The following is a 21,594-nucleotide window of genomic DNA, read 5'->3' as shown; positions in this document are numbered from 1 at the left end:
GCAATATGATAAAACTACATTGGGAGGATGTGGAGACATAACTATGGATATTGGAAGAGGGTAAAATAAAAGCCACATCTTTATGTTTCATAGTAGGAAATTCATAAATATCTCAAATTGAAATGTCAAAAAACAGCAGCAGAGCAAGTTGTTTGAAAATGTGATGCTAAATAACGGGACAAGGAGGAAAGAGTTGGGAGTAGTTAACCTCTGCAGAGTAAGAAAAGGGTGAGAAAGGCCTAGCGTAGGAGAATGCTGTTTTTCATTATAAATTTCACTAACAATTTGACTTTCTCAACTATGTACCTGTAAACTATGTACCTGTATTACACACTTCAGATTCATGGGCTCTAAGAATTTTTTTAAATATCCAGAATTAACATGTAAAAAGTTCCAATTTTTTTAAAAATAAAAAATTTGGAAAAGCAAAAAATAGCAAACCACTTCTTTAATTTCCACATTCTATCCCAACTCCAGCTACTATCCTTCTTCCTATGTACCACTCCACATATGCTACCTATTTGCTTCTCAACTTACTAGAGACTAATTCTGGTTAACTCACAATTATGATTTTGTTAATTTTTGTGTCTTTAAACGCCTGAGTTTTTGCAAATCTTCTATAATTAGCATAAAATATCTTCATACTAAGATGACAAAGGGTAAATAGAGAGGAAAAAGAACTAATACTAATCCAAAAAGACCTATCTCAAAGGTAATTTCTTCTAAAAACTCTTGATTCTTTAATCATGTCATAAAGCAGCTTTCTGTTAACTCCCCAACTACGTTATAAATTCCTGGCCAGGCGCAGCGGCTCCGGCCTGTAATCCTTGCACTTTGGAAGGCTGAGGAGGACAGATTGCTTGAGTCAAGGAGTTCGACGCCAGCCTGGGCAATGTGGTGAAACTCCATCTCTATAAAACATACAAAAATTAGGCAGGCGTGGTGGCACGTGCCTGTGGTCCAAGCTACTTGGGAGGCTGAGGTTGCAGTGAGCCAAAATCATGCCACTGCACTCCAGCCCCAGCAACAGAATGAGACCCTGTCTCTAAATAAAGAAATCCCTATGCAGTCACATCTGCCAATATCATTTATATATATATATATATATATTTTTATTATACTTTAAGTTCTAGGGTACATGTGCACAAAGTGCAGGTTTGTTACATATGTATACATGTGTCATGTTGGTGTGCTGCACCCATTAACTCACCATTTACATTAGGTATATCTCCTAATGCTATCCCTCCCCCCACCCCACAACAGGCCCCGGTGTGTGATGTTCCCCTTCCTGTGTCCAAGTGTCCTCATTTTTTTTAATACTCACTGTGTCCACAGCACAGTACTTCGATGGAACAGAGACCCAACCAATTGTTCCAGTTTCAACCACTGGTGCCCCAAACAAAAACATACAACCAAAAACTCTACCCCCACCTGTACCAACCCACTGTGTGTGGGGTTTTGGTACCTTCTTTTTTTTGATACATCCTTGTTCACAACTTTAACCTACCAAAATCTAATCTCTTTCACAGCAATCCTTCCAATCTTTGAAGGGTGCTATCATGCTCACCAATTCATCTTTTCCATAGCTGAAAACTTCGATAGCTCCTCACGATATTTTGCCTCTTCTAAATTAGCTTTAGTTTTACCATAAATACAGTCTAAAATCATGGGCTTTGTTTTTTTTTTTTTTTTTTTGAGACAAGAGTCTCACTCTGTTGCCCAGGCTAGAGTGTAGTGGCACGATCTCGGCTCACTGCAACCTCCACCTCCTGGGTTCAAGTGATTCTCCTCCCTTAGCCTCCTGAGTAGCTGGGATTACAGGCACACACCACCACACACGGCTAATTTTTGTATTTTTAGTAGAGGCAGGTTTTACCATGTTGGCCAGGCTGGTCTTGAACTCCTGACCTCAAGTGATCTGCCTGCCTTGGCCTCCCAAAGTGCTGGGAGTACTGGCATGAGCCACCACTCGTGGCCCTCATTAGCTTTTTTTTTTTTTGAAGACCACACCTCGGTATCAATTCAGATATAATTTACGGTCAACAAAAACTCTTAGGAGACTTTCTCAGGTTCCTTGTTAAGCCAGTTCTACCCCTACCTGCCCCAACCCATTGTGTGCGAGGTTTGGGTACTTTCCTTTTTTTTTTTTTTTTTGACACATCCTTGTTCACAACTTTAAAAATATTCTTTATAAAAAAGAAAAAAGGTCATCTTGTTATATTCTATCCCTGTTGCATACTGCTGAGACGTTCTGAGATTCCAATTTTGTTGCCTTGGTGCCTTTCTCAGATCTTCAACAATTTGGTAGGCAAGCTCACTATAATTTCTTCTAATGCAGACATAAGTATTAACACTAGAAATGGAATGTAGGCCAGGTGCTGTGGCTCATTCCTGTAATTCCAACACTTTGGGAGGCCAAGGCAGGAGGAGCTATCGAAGTTTTGGGAGGCCAAGGCAGGAGGAGCCCAGTAGTTCACGACCAGCCTGGGCAACACAGTGAAAATCTTTATATAAAAGAAATGGAATGTAAACTAGATGACCATCTGACAAGAGATATTTAGAAGAAACAGCTATTTGGGTCAAGATTAGACTTCATAGGTTCTAAGGTTTCTTCCAAACTCCTATTAAAAACCTTAAAACTTTAATAATTCTTTCACGCCATTAGCTACAACCAAATGGATCCACCAGCCTTCACAAGCTATCCCAACAACCCACTGTCACTAGTGACTCAAGTTCCTTCACTAGGTTTCAAGATTATTTTTAGGGGGTTTAGATGGTACAGAAAGAGACACATAAAGTAGAATCATGTAAAAAGAAGTAAATCAGGTTCAATGGATTCCCGTTCTCCAATCGCCTATAATTAAAGCCCTCAGTATGACTTTCAAATATTTATATTGTAATAACTTTTTTTAAAACAAAGGTATCTGGTCAAAGAAGAGTCACAGGGGAAATTAGATAATACTTTGAGATGAGTGAAAATGAAGATATACCAAAACTTACCAGATACAATTAAAGCAGTGCTTAGAAATAAATTAATACCTGAAAATGCCTCTACTAAAAAAGGATATCTCAAATCAAGAGCCTAATCTTCCACCTTAAGGTAATGGAAAAAGAAGAGTAAACTGTTCCTAAAGCAAGACAGAAGCAAGGAAATACTAAATATTAGAATGGAAATTAATGAAGTAGAGAATACAAAAACAGCAGTGAAAAGTCAATGAAACCAGAAGCTGATTCTTTGAAAAGATCAAAATGGACAAACCTTTAGCCAGCTAGACTGACCACGAAAATGCAGAGGACAAATTACTAAAATCAAGACTAAAAAGAAGACACTACCTACCTTACAGAAATAAAAAGAATTATAAAGGAATTTATGAACAACTGTGTGCAACTAAATTGGAAATTTTAGATGAAATGGTCCAGTTCCCAGAAATACAAAATACCAAAACTTAGGAAGTAAAAAGCTGCACTGGTGAGATGATTCCAAAAAAACAAAAACAGAAAAAAAGAAAGAAAGAAAAAAGCTGAGTATTTGTAAAACCAAAGATTTAAACAGTTAATTTTTTTAAAGCACTGCCAAAGAAAAATCCATGCCCAGATGGCTTCACTGGTTAATTCTACCAACCATTTTCAGAAAAACTAATAGCAATCTTTACAAATTCTTCCCAACTTATTCTTTGAAGCCAGTTATTACCCTGCTACCAAAACCAGACAGACATCACTAGAAAACTACAGATTAGTATTTCTTCTGAATATAAATGCAAAATTTCTCAACAAAATACTAGCAAACTGAATCCAGCAATATTAAAAAAAGGATTATATACTATAACCAAGTGGGATTTGTTCCAGGAATGCAAGCTTGTTTTAAGATTCAGAAATCAATGCAATACATTATCAATAGGAAAAAAAAGAATCACTCTTTGCTCACTCCAGAGAAAGCTAACAAAGAAAAAGTAAAACGAGGTAAAATTTCCTTAAACTTTTAAAAACAGGACAGAAGGCAGGGCATGGTGGCACCTGCTTGTGATCCCAGAACTTTGTGAGGCAGGAGAGGAGCACTTGAGGCCAGGAGTTTGAGACCAGCCTGGACAACAGAGCGAGATCCCTGTCTCCACCAAAAAAAAAACAAAAAATTTAAACTAGCCAGGCATGATGTCACACACCTGCCTGTAGTCTCAGCTACTCAGGAGACTCAGGTGGGAGGATTACGTAAGCCCAGGAGCTTGAGGCTGCAGTCAGCTATGATTACAGCACCTCACTCCAGCCTGGGTAACAAAGTGAGACCCAATCACTTAAAAAAAAAAAAGAAAAGAAAGAAAAGAAAAATGAAACTGCAATACCTGACCCTCAACTAGATCCTGTACTGGAAGGAGACAAATGGTGTAAAGGTCATTATTGGGTCAAATGAGATAATTGGGACGGTAGATTACACAAGTCAATGTATCAAATGCTAAATTTACCAAAATTGAAAATTTTGCTGTGATTCTGTAAGAGAATATTACTATTCTTGTGAAATATTTAGCAGTATAGGGTCATAATGTATGTTCTACATAAAAGAACAAAAGACAAGACTAGTAAGACATACTATGATACAGAAAGCATGGGCTTGGCTTTTCTTTTACTGACAGTGCACAAGCCTATTTTCTACGGGTAAAGCACATTTTGAGTTGAATTAATAAATTCTGCTAAGAAAATGCAAACATTTAAAATACAATTTTAGTTTTAACAGAACTATATAGTTATGTTTTGTTACTGTATGCCTATTGTTGGTTACATCCAACTTTGCATGCTTTTTTAGAAAAGCAGGAAATAACAAAAGACTATTTTAGTTGGCATATTCCACACACATCAAACTTTATGCCAGTTTCACATTTCCCCTCCCATTCTCTCAATTGCTGCTGCTTCTCCTTTCTCCACAGTTATCAAATAGCTTAATGTCTGAGGTAATAGTTTATAAAAGGCTTATTGTACAGCATAACTATTACAGATATACATACAGGGCCCCCTGCTCCTCTGAGGAAAAGTGCTGCACAGTGCTGGGTATACAATATAAACAACTTCACTAATATGTATTATTGTATTTGCTATCATCATCACACCAATTCCATTAATAATCCTGTACTAGTGCTGACTTCTGAATCTTAGTTCCTCTTCTGAAAGGAGGGATTAATGTGGCCATACAAGAAACTGAAGTTCTACTATTCCCTCCTTGACTTTATGCACTAGAAACAATGAATTAAAGGTATTTGCAATTCCAAGTGTATGCTCTTTCCCAATCTCCCTGGCTGTACAAGCACTGCTGTTTCAACTTGAAATGTCCTCTAGCTCATACTTCCCTTCCTAAAGTAGCCATCAGTCTGTAAGACTCTCTGGATTTGTGCAGTTGTGCCCTGCCTTCCAACATCTGTACTTGGACATAATTCTACCTTTACATTTAGTTGCTTTGAGACTATTGGTAAACTTGCCTTTCCTAATAATGAATTCTTTGATGTTAATCTCCAGAGTTGAGCATATGCCTAATAGCTTCACTTGTAAACAGCTTAACAAGTAAAAGCACTGAGTGCTTACTATTTGACTACCTATTGTTCAAAGCGCTATGCCATATTAACTCATGTAATGTTCCCACAATTTGATGAAACTGTGGAAAGCCCTTTTTTTCTAGTTTTTTATTTTTCTTACTACACCCCCATTTCAGCCATAAAGCCCATTTTAAAGACGAAGAAACATACATAGGAAGATGAATATTCATTTTTAATGTATTACACAATCAAAACAAAACACGGACACACTCAGCTTCCAATCTTGACCAACACACATGCTAAGCTCCATTCTAACCTACTAGGATGTCACAATACCACATAAACTACCTGTAACTGCAGATCATTTTTACTGAACTTCCCTAACACATGCTGACGGTATTAGTCTGCCCTTCATCGGTATCAAGAAATTTCTAGTAGAGGGGCTCAGAATCTCTCGGAGATTCTCTGGTCCCAGATTAGCCAATCTACATATATTCCGTCCATTATTTCTTAATCTATTTGTCCAATCCTTTCTATTTCATCTGCCACAAATGACCTGGAAAAGCTAGCAGCAGATAACACTGCTATTTCAACAAACTCATTTTCAGGACAGAGACCACACAGCGTAGAATCAGACTTAATTCTGGCTACTGGGTTTTAACCGCGTTACCTAAGGAGAAAGTTAATCTTGTGGAGTCTCAGTTTTCCTCATCTGTAAAATGAGGCTCCTACTACCAGCCTTGGGGGGATTAAGTGAATTGCAAGCCACTTAGGAGAATGCCTGGCAGATAATAAGCCTCATCAAATGTTGTTATTTAACGTCATTACTGTAATGCTCTGCTGCTCTAAGTCGAGTGGCTCCCCACTGACAGAATAAAACATAAACATTTTAGTTCAAACCCCTTCAGAGTCTGAATCCATCCTACCTCCCGAAACACCTTCCACTGTTTTGATACCCAATTGTCAACTTCTGCCAAAAGGATCAGTAACGGAGCCCCCTAGCTCCAGCGGAGGCTCCTCTGTCCTCCTTTCAAATTCCAGTTATTTAATCTAGCCTTTAGAGCACAACTCAAATCTCACCTCCCCCGGATTCCCCCCACTCACCCGCCCCAAGCCCTGGGTAACGTTGCCCTCCCCCGAATTTCACAGCACCGGAGGTTCACCCCATTCATCTGGCATTCAGTCTGCCGTGCAAAGTTAGTAATCCTCCTGGTGTCCCCGCAGAATCGTTCAACCTGAGGGTGGGGGTGTGTCCCCTTCTTTGTGTATTAACACGGGCTCGTAGAGCCTCCAACACGCACTATAGAGTAGCTAATTTGCCGCTGCCACAAAAAAAGTTACTCGCTGACAGAAAAATTGGCCCGAAAAGGAACACAGTAGTGCCGTTTTCAAGTGGGCAGGTGACGGGTCTGTCTGGGCCGGAGAGGACCAAGAGGGCGGCCCCGAGGTTCCCCGGGCTGGGGGATGCGGGAGGGTGGGTCTCCGGCGAGCAGCGCGCGGCCACGGGCGCTGCCACGGGGGGAGCAGCGGGGCCCCAGCGCGTCGACGCCAGCCGCGGAGACGCGTCGAGCCCCCGCCCCCGCCCCTCACCTTCTCCTCCTCTTCCTCCTCCTCCTCCTCCCCGGCAGAGCTGTAGGCCTCACAGTGGTGACGCGGGGTCATCCGGGGGCCCGTTACCACCTCATTCTCATAGGCGCGCGGAGGCGGTGCGCGCGGGACGACTGGGCCAACTGAGGAGGAAGGAAGGGGAAGCGGATCGGGGGGCGCTGGCGCTCGAGCGGGACGGACGGCTGCGGCCGCTGGGTCGGTCAGCGAATTAGTTCCATGATGACCCCCGGCCTGAGGCCGCCGCCGCTCGAGCCCGGGTGGGGAGGGGGCTCCCTCTCGCCATAGGGCGGCGGGGGCCGGGGAGAGGCGGGGGGTGAGACCGGCTCTGCCCCTGCCCGGGGAAAGCGCCTCCGAGGGGAAATGGTGAAAGGGGGGGAGGGAAGAAAAGAAAAGAAAAAAAAAAAAAAAGAAAGGGGAAAGGGGGGAAAATAAGAAAAAGCGAGACAGAGGCGCTGCCGCGTCCGCTCGCGGGGAAGGCTGGGGAGGGAGGGGAAGAGAGGGGAAGGGAGGAAGAAGTGCCGGCTTCCTCGGCTCCGCCCTCGCGGACCGATTCCTAGACTCGCCCACTCCTTGTAAACTACGCGGACTTGGTCTTTCACCCTTCCTGTTCCTCCCCGCCGCCTTCCCGGTCCAACGAAAGTACAGAGAAGTGCGGCCGAAAGGAGACGGGCTGGGGAAGTCGTTGGCACTAGGATGGAAGGAGGGAGGACGTTTTCTCGTGGCTAAGAAAAGCTGAAGGTCCGTGGACTCATTTTCCTTGAAGGAGCGGAAGGGTTGCTTGCAGACCGCACGGTGACGTCAGCGTCTCTGGGCCCCCACTGAGGGGGCGTGCGGTGGCCGGAGAGTGCGCTGCGCATGCGCCTGGGGAAGAAAGAAGCGGCCGAGCGCTGCGCTTGGGGGAGGGGATTTCACGATCCGCTCCTGTGGTCCAGCTTTAGAGCAGCTTGGTTTTATCTAGCCCTACTCGTCCCCAGGCTCTTAGAAGGATTCACTGGGAAGGGGCTACTGATCTCTTGGGTGGAGATCTTGCAGATTTGTTGACCTAGCAAAGTATTACGAGTTCTCTTCTTACCGTTGACATGTAAATAGAATTGCGGTTTTTCTCACTGCCACGTTGTGTGGGTGGAGGGAGATTCTAAAGGGTTTTAGGAATCGGAAAATTAGGGAGAATCAAATCATGGGTGCTTAAGGCCTCAGTGAAACACTGTAAATTATACTGCTGACGGCGAGGAACCTGCTTGGCAATGTGCCAAGGGGATTTTATCCCCTCAACCAACACGTCTGAGTATTTCCAAATAGGTTTTATTACCAGGTGCTTAAAGAATGTGTGGTGACATAAATGGGTTTTATTTGGGGTTCTGTTAGTACAAACGGTAACTTTTTGCTATTTTGTTTTAATTATTTAAAAATATGTAGTATTACAGAGTTTTGAAAGAGCAAGAGCTAGATCTCAACCATTTATAGAAGTCTCGTTTGTTTTTTCCATTTGTTTTTTATATAGTTATTTTAACTGTCAGTGAAAAAATATGTGTTGAGTTTATTTAGTGGCCAGACTCAGCAAACTGGAAGTAGCCAAGACAGACATAGCTCCTGCCTTCATGGAGTTTACAGTCCAAACAGAGGATAACCATTGAGCTAATTATCACTATGTAAAATTACCAAGTACATTTACTTGTTTACTTGTGCATGTATCCCCTCCCTAGAATATAAGGTCGCAGGCGGCAGGGATCTTGCATGTTTCACCCTCTATCCCTGTGTATAAAAGGCTCTCAATATTTGACCAAGTAAACAATTCTGGTATTAAAACCATTAAGATGGAAAATCGCCGGCTGCTGTGGAAACGCTTGCCTTTCCGCCCGGTTTGGGATATCAGAGAAGGTTTTTCTGAAGAAGTGACATTTAAGATGAGACTTGAAACCGCTGGGCAAAGAATGATACAAGCAGAGGAAGTTATGTGAAAAGGCTCCGAAGCTGAGACGTTCTAAAAATCTCTGAAAGCTAGTGTGGCTGGCCCTCAGACAACTGAGGCAGGATGTGGAAGCAGAGGACAGATGCCATAGAACAGAAGAAGGAATGGGAAGCCCTAGGAGGATTTCAAGTGGGTTGTATCCTTTTTTTTTCTTTTTTTCACTTCATGTAGCCTATTATTATATGGTCTTCATTCAAAAAAGCCACCATTTTTCTGCATGTTACTCTTGAGAGTGTAGCATTTCTGCATAATACTATTGAGAGTGTAACATAATTCCATTGTTAGACCATGAAATTGCTTCTGATTTTCACTCCAATAAGAATAATGCAAATTCCACTCCTAAATATATACCCAAGAGAAAGGAAGATATTTGTCCATGCAAAAATTTTTTTACAAACGTTAGCATTATTCATAATAGCCAAAGATGAAACAACCTAAATGTTCATCAGCTGGCGCCTGTATAAATCAAATGTGATACATCTATGTACAATCAAATTTTTATTTTTAAGAGATGGGCTCCGTGGCGCAGATGGGGGTGCCATGAGACTTCCTATGTTGTCCAGGCTGGTCTCAAACTCCTGGCCTCTAGCAATTCTCCCTCCTTAGCCTGAAAGTGATGGGATTACAGGCATGAGCCATCACACCGACCTATACAATGGAATCTTATTGGGCCATAAAAAGAAAATACTAATACATGCTATAACATGCATAACCTTTGAAAGCAGTATGCTAAATGAAAGAAGCCAGTCACAAAAGACCACATATTATATGATTCCACTTACGTGAATGTCCAGAATAGGGAAATATATAGAGACAGAAAGTAAGGAAGTGGTTGCTTAGGGCTAGGGGCAGGCATGGGATTAGGGGATGATAGTTAAATGATATGGGGGTTTCTTTCTTTTTTCTTTTCTTTTCTTTTTTTTTTTTTTTGGAAACAGGGCCTTGCTCTGTCACCCAGGCTGCAGGCTGGAGTGCAATGGTGTGAACATGACTCACTGGAGCCTTGACCTCCAGGATCAAGCAATCCTCCTGCCTCAGCCTCCTGTGTAGCTGGAACCACAGGCGCATGCCTCCATGCCCAACTGATTTTTTGAAGGTTTCTTTTTGAGGTGAGAAAAATGTTCTGAGATTGATTGTGTTGATGGTTGCGCAACTGTGAATATTTAGGTTGAGTATTATCCAAAATATTTGAGACCAGAAGTATTTTGAATTTTAAACTTTTTTTTTCAGTTTTGGAAATGTTTGCATTAAATTATATACTTACTGGTTGAGCAACCTAGTCTGAAAATCCAAAATGAGCATTTCCTCTGAGTGTCATGTTGGCACTCAAAAAGCTTTGGATTTTGGAGCATTTCAGATTTTTGTATCAGGGATATGCAACCTGTACTAAAAACCATTGAATTGTACACTTTAAATGTATTACTTCTATGGTGTTTGAATTATAATAAAGCTGCTACCCAAAAAATGAAAAAAATAATTCAATTAACATCTTCATAACCTCTTTGGGGCTATTCCTAGGTCCAACAATATTATGATTTTATGGCTTTTACTGAATACCAGTTGCCAGTTGTAAGGCAGAAGATTAAACCAATTAAAATATTACCAGGAGTCTTTAAGAGCTCCCATTTAATTATATACTTATCCTTATTAAAACTATCTTACTGCCTATGAGATTGCCAGTGAGAATTTAATCTCCCATAAATATAATTACAAGTAATTAATAGGTGGGTAAGTAACTAGTTGCAGTTGTCTGAACAAAAAGTATGGATATTTTCTTTCTTTTTTTTTTTTCCTTTGAGACAAGGTCTCGCCCTGTCACCCAGGTTGCAGTGGTGCGATCTCAGCTCACTGCAGCCTCAACTTCCTAGGCTCAAGCGATCCTTCCACCTCAGACTTCTAACTAGCTAGGAATACAGGTGTGCACCACCATGCCCAGCTAACTTTTGTATTTTTTGTAGAGACGGGGTTTTGTCATGTTGCCCAGGCTGATCTCGAATGCCAGAGCTCAAGCAATCCAGCTACCTCAGCCTCCCAAAGTGCTGGGATGACATGCATGAGCCACTGTGCACAGCCAATATGGACATTCTTGTTCTTCAGTATCCATTTGTAAGACCATACTTTAATTCACTTTTTTTTTTTTTTTTGAGACAGAGTCTCTCTCTCGTCACCCAGGCTGGAGTGCAATGGTGCAATCTCAGTTCACTGCAACCTCCATATCCCGGGTTTAAGCAATTCTTCTGCCTCAGCCTCCCGAGTAGCTGAGATTACAGGCGTGCCACCATGCCTGGGTAATTTTTGTATTTTTAGTAGAGACGGTTTCACCATGTTGGCTAGGCTGGTCTCGAACTCCTAACCTCAGGTAGTCCACCTGCCTCGGCCTTCCAAAGTGCTGGGATTACAGGCTTGAGCCACTGCGCCAGGCCATATTTTTTTTAATAACTAATAATTGTTTTTACAATTAATTGTAGTTGTAAAAAATTGAAAGTTTATGAAATTCCCTGAGAAAATAAATAAGACATATAAAGAGAACATATTATCCGCGTATTGGTAAATAACTTCTATTTAGTAATTCTAAATAGTAAAGTTAGACTACCATTCTACACGGCATTTCTAGGTGTGGTAGTTCATGCCTGTAATCGCTTTGGGAGGCCAAGCTGGGAGGATCATTAAGCCCAGGAGTTTGCACCAGCCTGGGCAACACAGAAAGACCCTGTATCTGAAAAAAAAAGGAGAGAGAGAATAATAATAACTAATACATGCTGATCACTCACTATGTAGCAAACATTATACTAAGCATTTTTATTGCATTCTTTTGTGTTTATCCCCACAGCACTCCTCTGTAGTAGGTATTTTTGTTGTTCCTATTTTACAAAAGATAAAGAGGTAAAGTAAATCCCAATGTTCGTCACATAGCTTAGAGGGGCACAGCCAGGATTCAAACCCAGGTTGACTATCTCCAAAGCATGGTATGTTTTTAATCACTACTCTTTACTGCCTCTCCCTTGGAAGTTTCTGGCTTGCAGTAAATTTTAGGACAAAAATAGTCACCTTGTGGTGATTTTTGGCTTGTGTTTAATCTTAAATATTTTTAAAAATCTAACATGCAGTTATTTGTGTGTCTAAAGAGTAGATTTTTACTGGAAAAGGATTTCAGACTTGTTTTATTTCATGACTAGAATATTAAATCTTGAAATTAAACTATACCTTGCTTCAAATCAAAGAGGAGCAGCATAAGGAAGCACATGAGAAACAGCTATCAGAATAAAGACAGTGAGCGGGTGTGATGCCTCATGCCTGTAAGCCCAGCACTTTGGGAGGCTGAGGCGGGCGGATCACTTGAGGCCAGAAGTTTGAGACCAGCCTGGCCAACATGGCAAAACCCCATCTCTACTAAAAATACAAAAAGTTAGCCGGGCATGGTGGTGTGTGCCTGTAGTCTCAGCTACTCTGGAGGCTGAGTCAGGAGAATCGTTTGAACCTGGGAGGCGGAGGTTGCAATGAGCTGAGATAGCGCCACTGCACTCCAGCATTGGCGACAGAGTGACATCCTGTGTCAAAAAAAAAAAAGGAAGTATAAAGACTGTTCTGTAATGCAAAATAGTGTAAAGTGAGACCTCTTCAGAAGTCTAGGAAAATGGAAGGGAATCAAATTGATGGCCAGGAAGTGGTTCGCTATCATTAAATATTTCTAGAAATACTGCCTACATTTTTAGGAGTAAAGAAAGCAGGGCTGTTTCATGTTTAATGACAGAAGCTTCTATTCTCCTTTGTCCTAAATGAAATTTTTAGATAATGTTTCCACAAGACAATTTATGAAGGTACTATCTTGTAGGAGAGATGTTAAAGCCTACAGGAACAAAGGAAATTATTTACTGTCATAATCACTTAGCATCTGCCCACACTTTAGGATTCTTTTAACAACTTCTAAAATATTTTTCATTTATCTATACAGAGATAGAATGTAAGAGGAGTAAATGTCCCAAACCAACTTGGCATCAAGATATTAAGAGAAAAAAAAGTCCCCATTCACCAAATAATATAAAGACCTCCTCCTTAATATTAAGTGGGGAAAGTGCTCAGAGGGAATAAGTCAAGGAAGCCTCAAGCTGCTTTTTTTTTTTTTTTTTTTAAGAGACAAGTGAACATTTATTTTTGTGCCTTTCTTCCTATGTGTATTTCAAGTCTTTTTCAAAACAAGGCCCCAGGAATCTCCAGATTCAATTGTGTCCCTGGGCTTGGTAGACTGCTGCAGGAGTCTTAGGGAACCTTGTGCAAATGCTAGAGTTACTCATTTACCAACATTAAACCTTAGGATAGAAGATGCAACAAAAGCAGGACTCCTTCTTCCATGGAATATGCTGATTTCAGACGAGGCGACAGCCAATGTAGAAAACGCTGAAATTTTTCCTTGAAACTGGACTGTGATGAGAGGTGCTTGCCATGAACCTAAGTTACTGTCTTTTGTTTTCTTTTTTTTTTTTTTTTTGAGACAGAGTTTCACTCTTGTTGCCCAGGCTGGAGTGCAATGGCGTGATCTCAGCTCACCACAACCTCTGCCTCCCGGGTTCAAGCGATTCTCTTGCCTCAGCCTCCCGAGTAGCTGGGATTACAGGCATGTGCCACCATGCCCAGCTAATTTTTGTATTTTTAGTAGGGACAGGGTTTCTCCATGTTGGTCAGGCTGGTCTCGAACTCCCGACCTCAGGTGATCCTCCCACCTCAGCCTCCCAAAGTGCTGGGATTACAGGCGTGAACCACTGTTCCGGCCAGCTACTGTCTCTGACCCTTCCTTTCCAGTGTTTGAAGATAAGGCAGGAAATAATCTTCTCTGAAGATACTTGATAAAAATTTCCAAAAAAGCAAAAACACATGCTTCCACTTCATTGACAAAAATTTACTGCCATTTGGCACCTGGGTCTAGTTCAGCTGGCGGATGAGCTGATTGATGCATTCACCCTGATAGCCAGCTGTGCCCATCTCCTTGAGGAAGCCCACTCTATTTTTGGTAGCATGACGGGCCACTGAGTGGTGGAAAGGGCACAAGAACCATGAGCTCTCTGGAAATGCTTCCCTGGGAAGGCAATTTCATGAATGAGGTCTTCCAAGCAAATGACACCAAACTTCCCCAGGTGCTCCTCAATCACTGTGTTTTCTGTCAGAGAGATGGTCTTATTCTTGACCTTGGCTTGTCCACGTTTCAAAATTCAAAATTCCTGGACAGACTTCAGATTTGGAAATCCCTAGGTCACATAAGGTTCCACTATACGCAGCATTTTTAGGTTCTTGGGGGTGGCTTTTACAAAGACACCATTAAAAATTTTCTTTAGGCGAAGTCTTGCAATGGTTCTCTGCCCCAGTAAACTCACACCATCAATCCTTTTGATGCACACAACAAAGGCCAAGGAATGTTCATCTGGCAATTCCAAGGCATGAGGTTTCACTTCTAGTTGTCTGAGAAGCAGCTTGTCATGTTTCTGCCACCAGGAATCATGTTGGAATGATTCCAGTCGCTTAAACCTGAGCTCTTTTCCTTTGCTCCTTCTTTGCCAAAAGTGCCTGCTTTGCCTGGGTGGCTTTGAGGGCTTAATAAGCCTTCACCTTTTTCAGGAGATTTTCTGGAACCAAAGGGATTTTTCTTTGCCCTTGATCCACCGTCTTTCTAGTGTAGCAGCTACTGATCTGGCACAACCCCACCACATGGGGAAGACAGCACTCGCTCTGTTTACTTGACCATAGAGACATCAGTTCTAGCTCACGCTGGAGGACCCAGAGAGCCAGCCTGCACTTAGCAGCAGTGAGACACTGAGGTCCTGCTAACCCTGATTCCTGCCAAAAGTTGCAGCGCTTCCAAGCTTTTTAGAGCCTGTGTCATTTACAAAACCCAGCCCTTTTCTTATAGGTTAGTTTCATCACACTGGCGGTTTGGCTTTGGACAATAAAGTGCTTCCCACAACGCACCTACAGCTTCCGCTCTAGTGATGGCGCCGCACTTCCTGTGCGGCTCTGCTGCCGCCTCAAGCTGCTTTCTAAACTTGGGCCAACACTCAATATAAACTAGCTTTAGGTTTCTCATATTTAGGGAGTGATTTAGGAAAGTCTCACCAGAAGGGATCATTGGTTTCATGCTTCATTAAGAGGAGCCACGGAGATCAAACAGCAACCACCTATTTGAAAGTTGTATCTCAAAAGACTTCAGTAGAAACATTTGCCAAGGGGAAGAGTCAAAGTCTGTAAAACATTTGAAGAGATTTATTCTGATCCAAATAGGAGTGACCAATGGCCCAAGACGCAGTCTCAAGAGGTCCTAAGAACATGTGCCTAGGGTGGTAGCTTGGATTTATACAATTTAGGGAGATATAAGACATCAATACATGTATGATGTACATTCGTCTGTCCAGAAAGGTGGGATAACTGGAAACAAGGAGGGTGGGGGGTGAGGGGATTCCAGGTAATAAGTGAATTCAAGGATTTTCTTTTCTTTCTCTTTTTCTTTTTCTTCCTTCCTTTCTTTTTTTCTTTTTTTGAGAGAGAGTCTCACTCTGTCGCCCAGGCTGCAGTGCAGTGGCACGATGACAGCCCCGCTGCAACCTCCACCTCCCAGGCTTAAGTGATTTTCAGTTTTCCTGCCTCAGCCTCCTGAGTAGCTGGGATTACAGGCGTGTGCCATCACGCCCAGCTAATTTTCATGTTTTTTTAGTAGAGACAGGGTTTCACCATGTTGGCCAGGCTGGTCTCAAACTCTTGGCATGGTTGCTTCAGCCTTCCAAAGTGCTGGGATTAAAAGCTTGAGCCACCACACAGCCGATTCAAGGATTTTTGAATTGGCAATTAGTTGAAAGAGTTAAATTGTTGTCTAGAAACCTAGAATCAGTTGAAATGAATGTCTGGGTTAAGATAAGGGGTTGTGGACACCAAGGTTCCCATTATGAGGCAAAGCCTACAGGCAGCAGGCTTCAGAGAAAACGGTCTGCAAGTGTTTCTTATCAGATTTTAGAAAGTGCGAGACTTCTGTTGATTTTCTCCTGGATTAGGAAAAAGTCCTGGAAAGGAAAGGGGATTCTCTAGAGAATGTAGATTTTCCCCACAAGAGACAGCTTTGCCGGGCTGTTTCTAGATACAGCAAAGAAACATGTTTGGGATTAAAATATTTTGATTTCCCTCTTTGTCTGTCATGTGACGTTATGCCAGTTAGGTTGGAAAGCAATCCATGTTATCTGGTGTTAAATAAAACCCCTCTAATGAAACTTTATGGTTTATAGGGCGTGACTCCCCAGGCCCCTTATGTAGGAATTTGGGCAAGAGAAGAAAAAGGTCAGAGTTTAGTTCTCACATTTTATTTACTTATTTTTAGTTGGGAGAAAAATACATCATTAAAACAAAGTATCATTTTACTCTTTTCCAGAACTGTTTTGAATTGTCAAAGGACAAAGTTAACAGCAAATTTAAAGACCTCAACTGGCTTTACTGCAATTCTAGAATCAGGCAACACTTATTTTATTATTTATAATTTATTCCATAAAATACAATTTAACTGTCCCAGTGAGCTGAGTAGTAGAGGTTGGCTTTATAGGCAGAGAAGGACTGAAGCAGAAACAAAGAAAGAACTGGTCATTTCAAAGTCGCTTTCCTTGTAAAGCAGGGACAGAGAGAACAGTAGAAAAATGACTGATTGGTTAACATCAAGTTATTTGGGGTTAAGGATTACAACAGAGGGAATTTTCTTGGGAGTGGTAGAATGCACACACTGTAATCCCAGCTACTTGGGAGGCTGAGGCAGGAGGATTCCTTGAGTTCAGGAGATCAAGGTCAGTCTGGGGAAGGTAATGAAACGCATCTCTTAAAAAATAAATATGAAAATAAACTAAACCAGGGAGGACTTTATTATCATGCAGATTAAAACTGGCCTGTTTGGGAGATTAGCTGTTACCTCTCTCTCCTGATTTCTCAGATAACAACTTAGTTTGGTGACATGAAACTTCAGCATGGGTGACTGTTTTGATTTTTAGTCTAGTCCGTTGGGGCCTAGTGCAGGAGCTTAGTCCAAAACAATGGCCTCCTGTAATTTTTATTTAACAGAAGCAGGAACCACCAAATTCAGCATGTAATCAGACTATCAACACACACTTATCAAGCACTTGCGGGGGAAGATGCGTAGAGAAGGGTAAAAATCCTCCAAGTTTTATTTTAGTCTCCTCACACATATGTTTACTATAACACTTATTTCTTCTCAGTAAAGGAAAAGAATTATGTTTTGGGAGTCAATTTAAATTATCCACAATCAAGCCAGAAGCAGTGGCTCATGCCTGTAATCCCAGCACTTTGGGAGGCCAAAGCAGGAGGATTGTTTGAGCTCAGGTGTTGGAGACCAACCTGGGCAACATGGTGAAACCTTGTCTCTACCAAAAATACAAAAAATTAGCTGGGGTGGTGGTGCCTGCCTGTAGTCCCAGCTACTCGGGGGTCTGAGGCGGCTGAGGTGGGAGGATCACTTGAACCTGGGAGTTAGAGGTTGCAGTGAGCAGAGATCTCGCCACTGCACTCTAACATGGATGACAGAGTAAGACTCGTCTCAAAGTAAATAAATAAATAAATAATACACAATCAGGGTTTCTAAGACTTCATTCTTGAAAAACTAAGCTGCCTTTTTTTTTATACTTTAAGTTTTAGGGTACATGTGCACAACGTGCAGGTTTGTCACATATGTATACATGTGCCATGTTGGTGTGCTGCACCCATTATCTCGTCATTTAACATTAGGTATATCTCCTAATGCTATCCCTCCCCCCACCCCGATCCCACAACAGGCCCCAGTGTGTGATGTTCCCCTTCCTGTGTCCACGTGTTCTCATTGTTCAGTTCTCACCTATGAGTGAGAACATGTGGTGTTTGGTTTTTTGTCCTTGCGATAGTTTGCTGAGAATGATGGTTTCCAGCTTCACCCATGTCACTACAAAGGACATGAACTCATCCTTTTTTATGGCTGCATAGTATTCCATGGTGTATATGTGCCACATTTTCTTAATCCAGTCTATCATTGTTGGACATTTGAGTTGGTTCCAAGTCTTTGCTATTGTGAATAGTGCCGCAATAAACATACCTGTGCATGTGTCTTTATAGCAACATGATTTATAATCCTTTGGGTATATACCCAGTAATGGGATGGCTGGGTCAAATGGTATTTCTAGTTCTAGATCCCTGAGGAATCGCCACACTGTCTTCCACAATGGTTGAACTAGTTTACAGTCCCACCAACAGTGTAAAAGTGTTCCTATTTCTCCATATCCTCTCCAGCACCTGTTGTTTCCTGACTTTTTAATGATCGCCATTGCAACTGGTGTGAGATGGTATCTCATTGTGGTTTTGATTTGCATTTCTCTGATGGCCAGTGATGATGAGCATTTTTTCATGTGTCTTTTAGCTGCATAAATGTCTTCTTTTGAGAAGTGTCTGTTCATATCCTTCGCCCACTTTTTGATGGGGTTGTTTGTTTTTTTCTTGTAAATTTGTTTGAGTTCATTGTAGATTCTGGATAGTAGCCCTTTGACAGATGAGTAGATTACAACAATTTTATCTCATTCTGTAGGTTGCCTGTTCACTCTGATGGTAGTTTCTTTTGCTGTGTAGAAGCTCTTTAGTTTAATTAGATCCCATCTGTCAATTTTGGTTTTTGTTGCCATTGCTTTTGGTGTTTTAGACATGAAGTCCTTGTCCATGCCTATGTCCTGAATGGTATTGCCTAGGTTTTCTTCTAGGGTTTTTATGGTTTTAGGTCTAACATTTAAGTCTTTAATCCTATTAGGAAAAGAGGAAGTCAAATTGTCCCTTTTTGCAGATGACATGATTGTATATCTAGAAAACCCCATCGTCTCAGCCCAAAATCTCCTTAAGCTGATAAGCAACTTCAGCAAAGTCTCAGCATACAAAATCAATGTGCAAAAATCACAAGCATTCTTATACACCAATAACAGGAAAACAGAGAGCCAAATCATGAGTGAACTCCCATTCACAATTGCTTTAAAGAGAATAAAATACCTAGGAATCCATCTTACAAGGGATGTGAAGGACCTCTTCAAGGAGAACTACAAACCACTGCTCAAGGAAATAAAAGAGGATACAAACAAATGAAAGAACATTCCATGCTCATGGGTAGGAAGAATCAATATCGTGAAAATGGCCATACTGCCCAAGGTAATTTATAGATTCAATGCCATCCCCATCAAGCTACCAATGACTTTCTTCACAGAATTGGAAAAAACTACTTTAAAGTTCATATGGAACCAAAAAAGAGCCCGCATTGCCAAGTCAATCCTAAGCCAAAAGAACAAAGCTGGAGGCATCACACTACCTGACTTCAAACTATACCACAAGGCTACAGTAACCAAAACAACATGGTACTGGTACCAAAACAGAGATATAGACCAAAGGAACAGAACAGGGCCCTCAGAAATAATGCCACATATCTACAACTATCTGATCTTTGACAAACCTGTCAAAAACAAGAAATGGGGAAAGGATTCCCTATTTAATATATGGTGCTGGGAAAACTGGCTAGCCATATGTAGAAAGCTGAAACTGGATCCCTTCCTTACACCTTATGCAAAAATTAATTCAAGATGGACTAAGCTGCCTTTATTATGAGATAGTGATTTAACAAATATTTGAGTCCCAGTTGCATGCTGGGTTAGGCACTAAAAGAGATTCTAAGGTGAATGAAATATAGACCTGCTAATAAGAAACGTAATTATTCATTCTTTAATTGAGCAACATTTGCTAGCCGTGTGACCTTGAGGCAAGTTACTCAGCTTTTTGTTGTTGTTTTTTTTGTTTGTTTGTTTTTTGTTTTTTGAGACAGGGTCTCGCTCTGTCATCCAGCCTGGAATGCAGTCTCAACTTCCTGGGTTCAAGTGATCCTCCCACCCCAGCCTCCAGAGTAGCTGGGGCTATAGGTCTGTGCCACCATGCCCAGATAATTTTTGTATTTTTGGTAGAGACGGAGTTTCACCATGTTGCCCAAGCTAATCTCAAACTGGGCTCAAGGGATCCACCCACCTTGGTCTCCCAAAATGTTAGCATTACAGGCCTATTATGGCCTACTGAGTAGGCCTACGCATGGCCAACTCAGCTTTCTATAACTTGACCTGTTTCGTCGTCTGTAAAATGGAGGTAATGATGTATCTCATAGAGTCTTTATGACAATTAAATGGGATAATATTTGCAAAAGGCTTAGAACAATGTATGACACATAGGAAACCCTCATTTTTAGCTTAACTATTGCAAGAGGTTTTTATGTGCTAGGCTTGAGTATGTGAGGTATTAATGATTTGCTGTGTAACAAACTACCTCAAAATATAGCTGCTTAAAACAACAAATATGTATTATCTCATACAGTTTCTGAGGCTCAAGAGCTCTAGCTGGGTGGTTCTGGCGCAGCATCTTTCATGAGGTTACTGTTAGTGGTGGCAAATCCACACAGGTCTGCAGCAACCTCAATTCTTGCCTCCTCAGAAGAAAGAATTTGACTGAGGGGCATAAGGCAAAGGTAGAGACTCAGGCAAGTTTTAGAGCAGGAGTGAAAGTTTATTAAAAATCAGGCTGGGCGCGGTGGTTCACGCCTGTAATTCCAGCACTTTGGGAGGCCAAGGTGGGCGTATCACCTAAGGTGGGGAGTTCAAGACCAGCCTGACCAACATGGAGAAACCCCGTCTCTACTAAAAAAAAAAAAAAAAAAAAAAAAAAAAAAAAAAAAAAAAAAAAAATTAGCCGGGTGTGGTGGTGCATGCCTGTAATCCTAGCTACTCAGGAGGCCGAGGCAGGAGAATCGCTTGAACCCGGGAGGTGGAGGTTGCGGTGAGCCAAGATTGCGCCATGCACTCCAGCCTGGGCAACGAGCAAAGCTCTGTCTCAAAAAAAAAAAAAAAAGTTTATTAAAAATCTTTAGAATAGGAATGAAAGGAAGTACACTTGGAAGAGGCTCAAGTGGGCGACTTGAGAGATGAAATGTGCGGTTTGACTTTTTGACTTAGGGCTTTGTATGTTGGCATGCTTCTGGGGTCTTGTGTCCCTTCTCCCCTGATTCTTCCTTGGGGTGGGCTGTCTGCACGCACAGTGGCCTGCCAGAGCTAGGGAGGGGAGCATGCTCAGTGTGTTCACTGGCATTGTATGCATGCTTGCTTGAGGTGTTCTTCCTTACCAGTCAAATGTTTATAGAAGGTCATGTATCAGTTAAACTGCCATTTTGCCTCTTAATGTGCATGCTTGAGCCCACTTGCCCAATTCCTGAGATCTTATTGGGAAGCTGCTAAGTTTCTGGTGTTTGTGTTTATTGGGAGACTTTCTTTCCCTGGCACTGGCTGCAACCAATTATTATTTTAGAGAGACAGTTTAATAACGGCCTGACCATCACCTGATGGTTGCCTGACATTCCTGTTGTGGGAGCCTCTCTCCTGCTCTGCTCATGTCTGACTAGCTATTTACTGTAACATTTCAATGAGCTTGTTGACT

General features: G+C 41.8%; 1 protein-coding gene, 1 long non-coding RNA gene and 1 pseudogene across 4 annotated transcripts in view; 1 reads left to right on the top strand and 2 right to left on the bottom strand.

Annotated features, from left to right (window-relative positions):
* The window catches only part of CCNI (cyclin I), a 28,876-nt gene extending 21,249 nt beyond the window's left edge, over positions 1-7,627 (bottom strand). The window contains exon 1 of one of the 3 annotated variants that reach the window (XM_024356097.3): positions 7,107-7,627. In XM_024356097.3, the coding sequence (XP_024211865.1) occupies positions 7,107-7,178 (72 nt within the window). In that variant the 5' untranslated portion in view covers positions 7,179-7,627. Of the gene's footprint in view, positions 1-6,620 lie in introns of all 3 variants that reach the window. The other 2 variants (XM_016951558.4, XM_054682945.2) reach the window with 2 other exon arrangements.
* A 147-nt stretch (positions 7,628-7,774) lies between these two features.
* Positions 7,775-21,594, top strand: part of LOC129143727 (uncharacterized) — a 79,148-nt gene continuing 65,328 nt past the window's right edge. Inside the window, exon 1 of the long non-coding RNA XR_010156558.1 lies at positions 7,775-7,862. This is a non-coding gene — a long non-coding RNA (uncharacterized LOC129143727). The remainder of the gene's footprint in view (positions 7,863-21,594) is intronic.
* On the bottom strand, positions 13,977-14,835 carry LOC461230 (ribosomal protein uL30-like; annotated as a pseudogene).

This window comes from Pan troglodytes, chromosome 3 (assembly GCF_028858775.2).
Source record: "Pan troglodytes isolate AG18354 chromosome 3, NHGRI_mPanTro3-v2.0_pri, whole genome shotgun sequence".
In the NCBI taxonomy this organism is placed as follows: domain Eukaryota; kingdom Metazoa; phylum Chordata; class Mammalia; order Primates; family Hominidae; genus Pan; species Pan troglodytes.
This window is presented reverse-complemented; position numbering and strand designations above follow the sequence as displayed.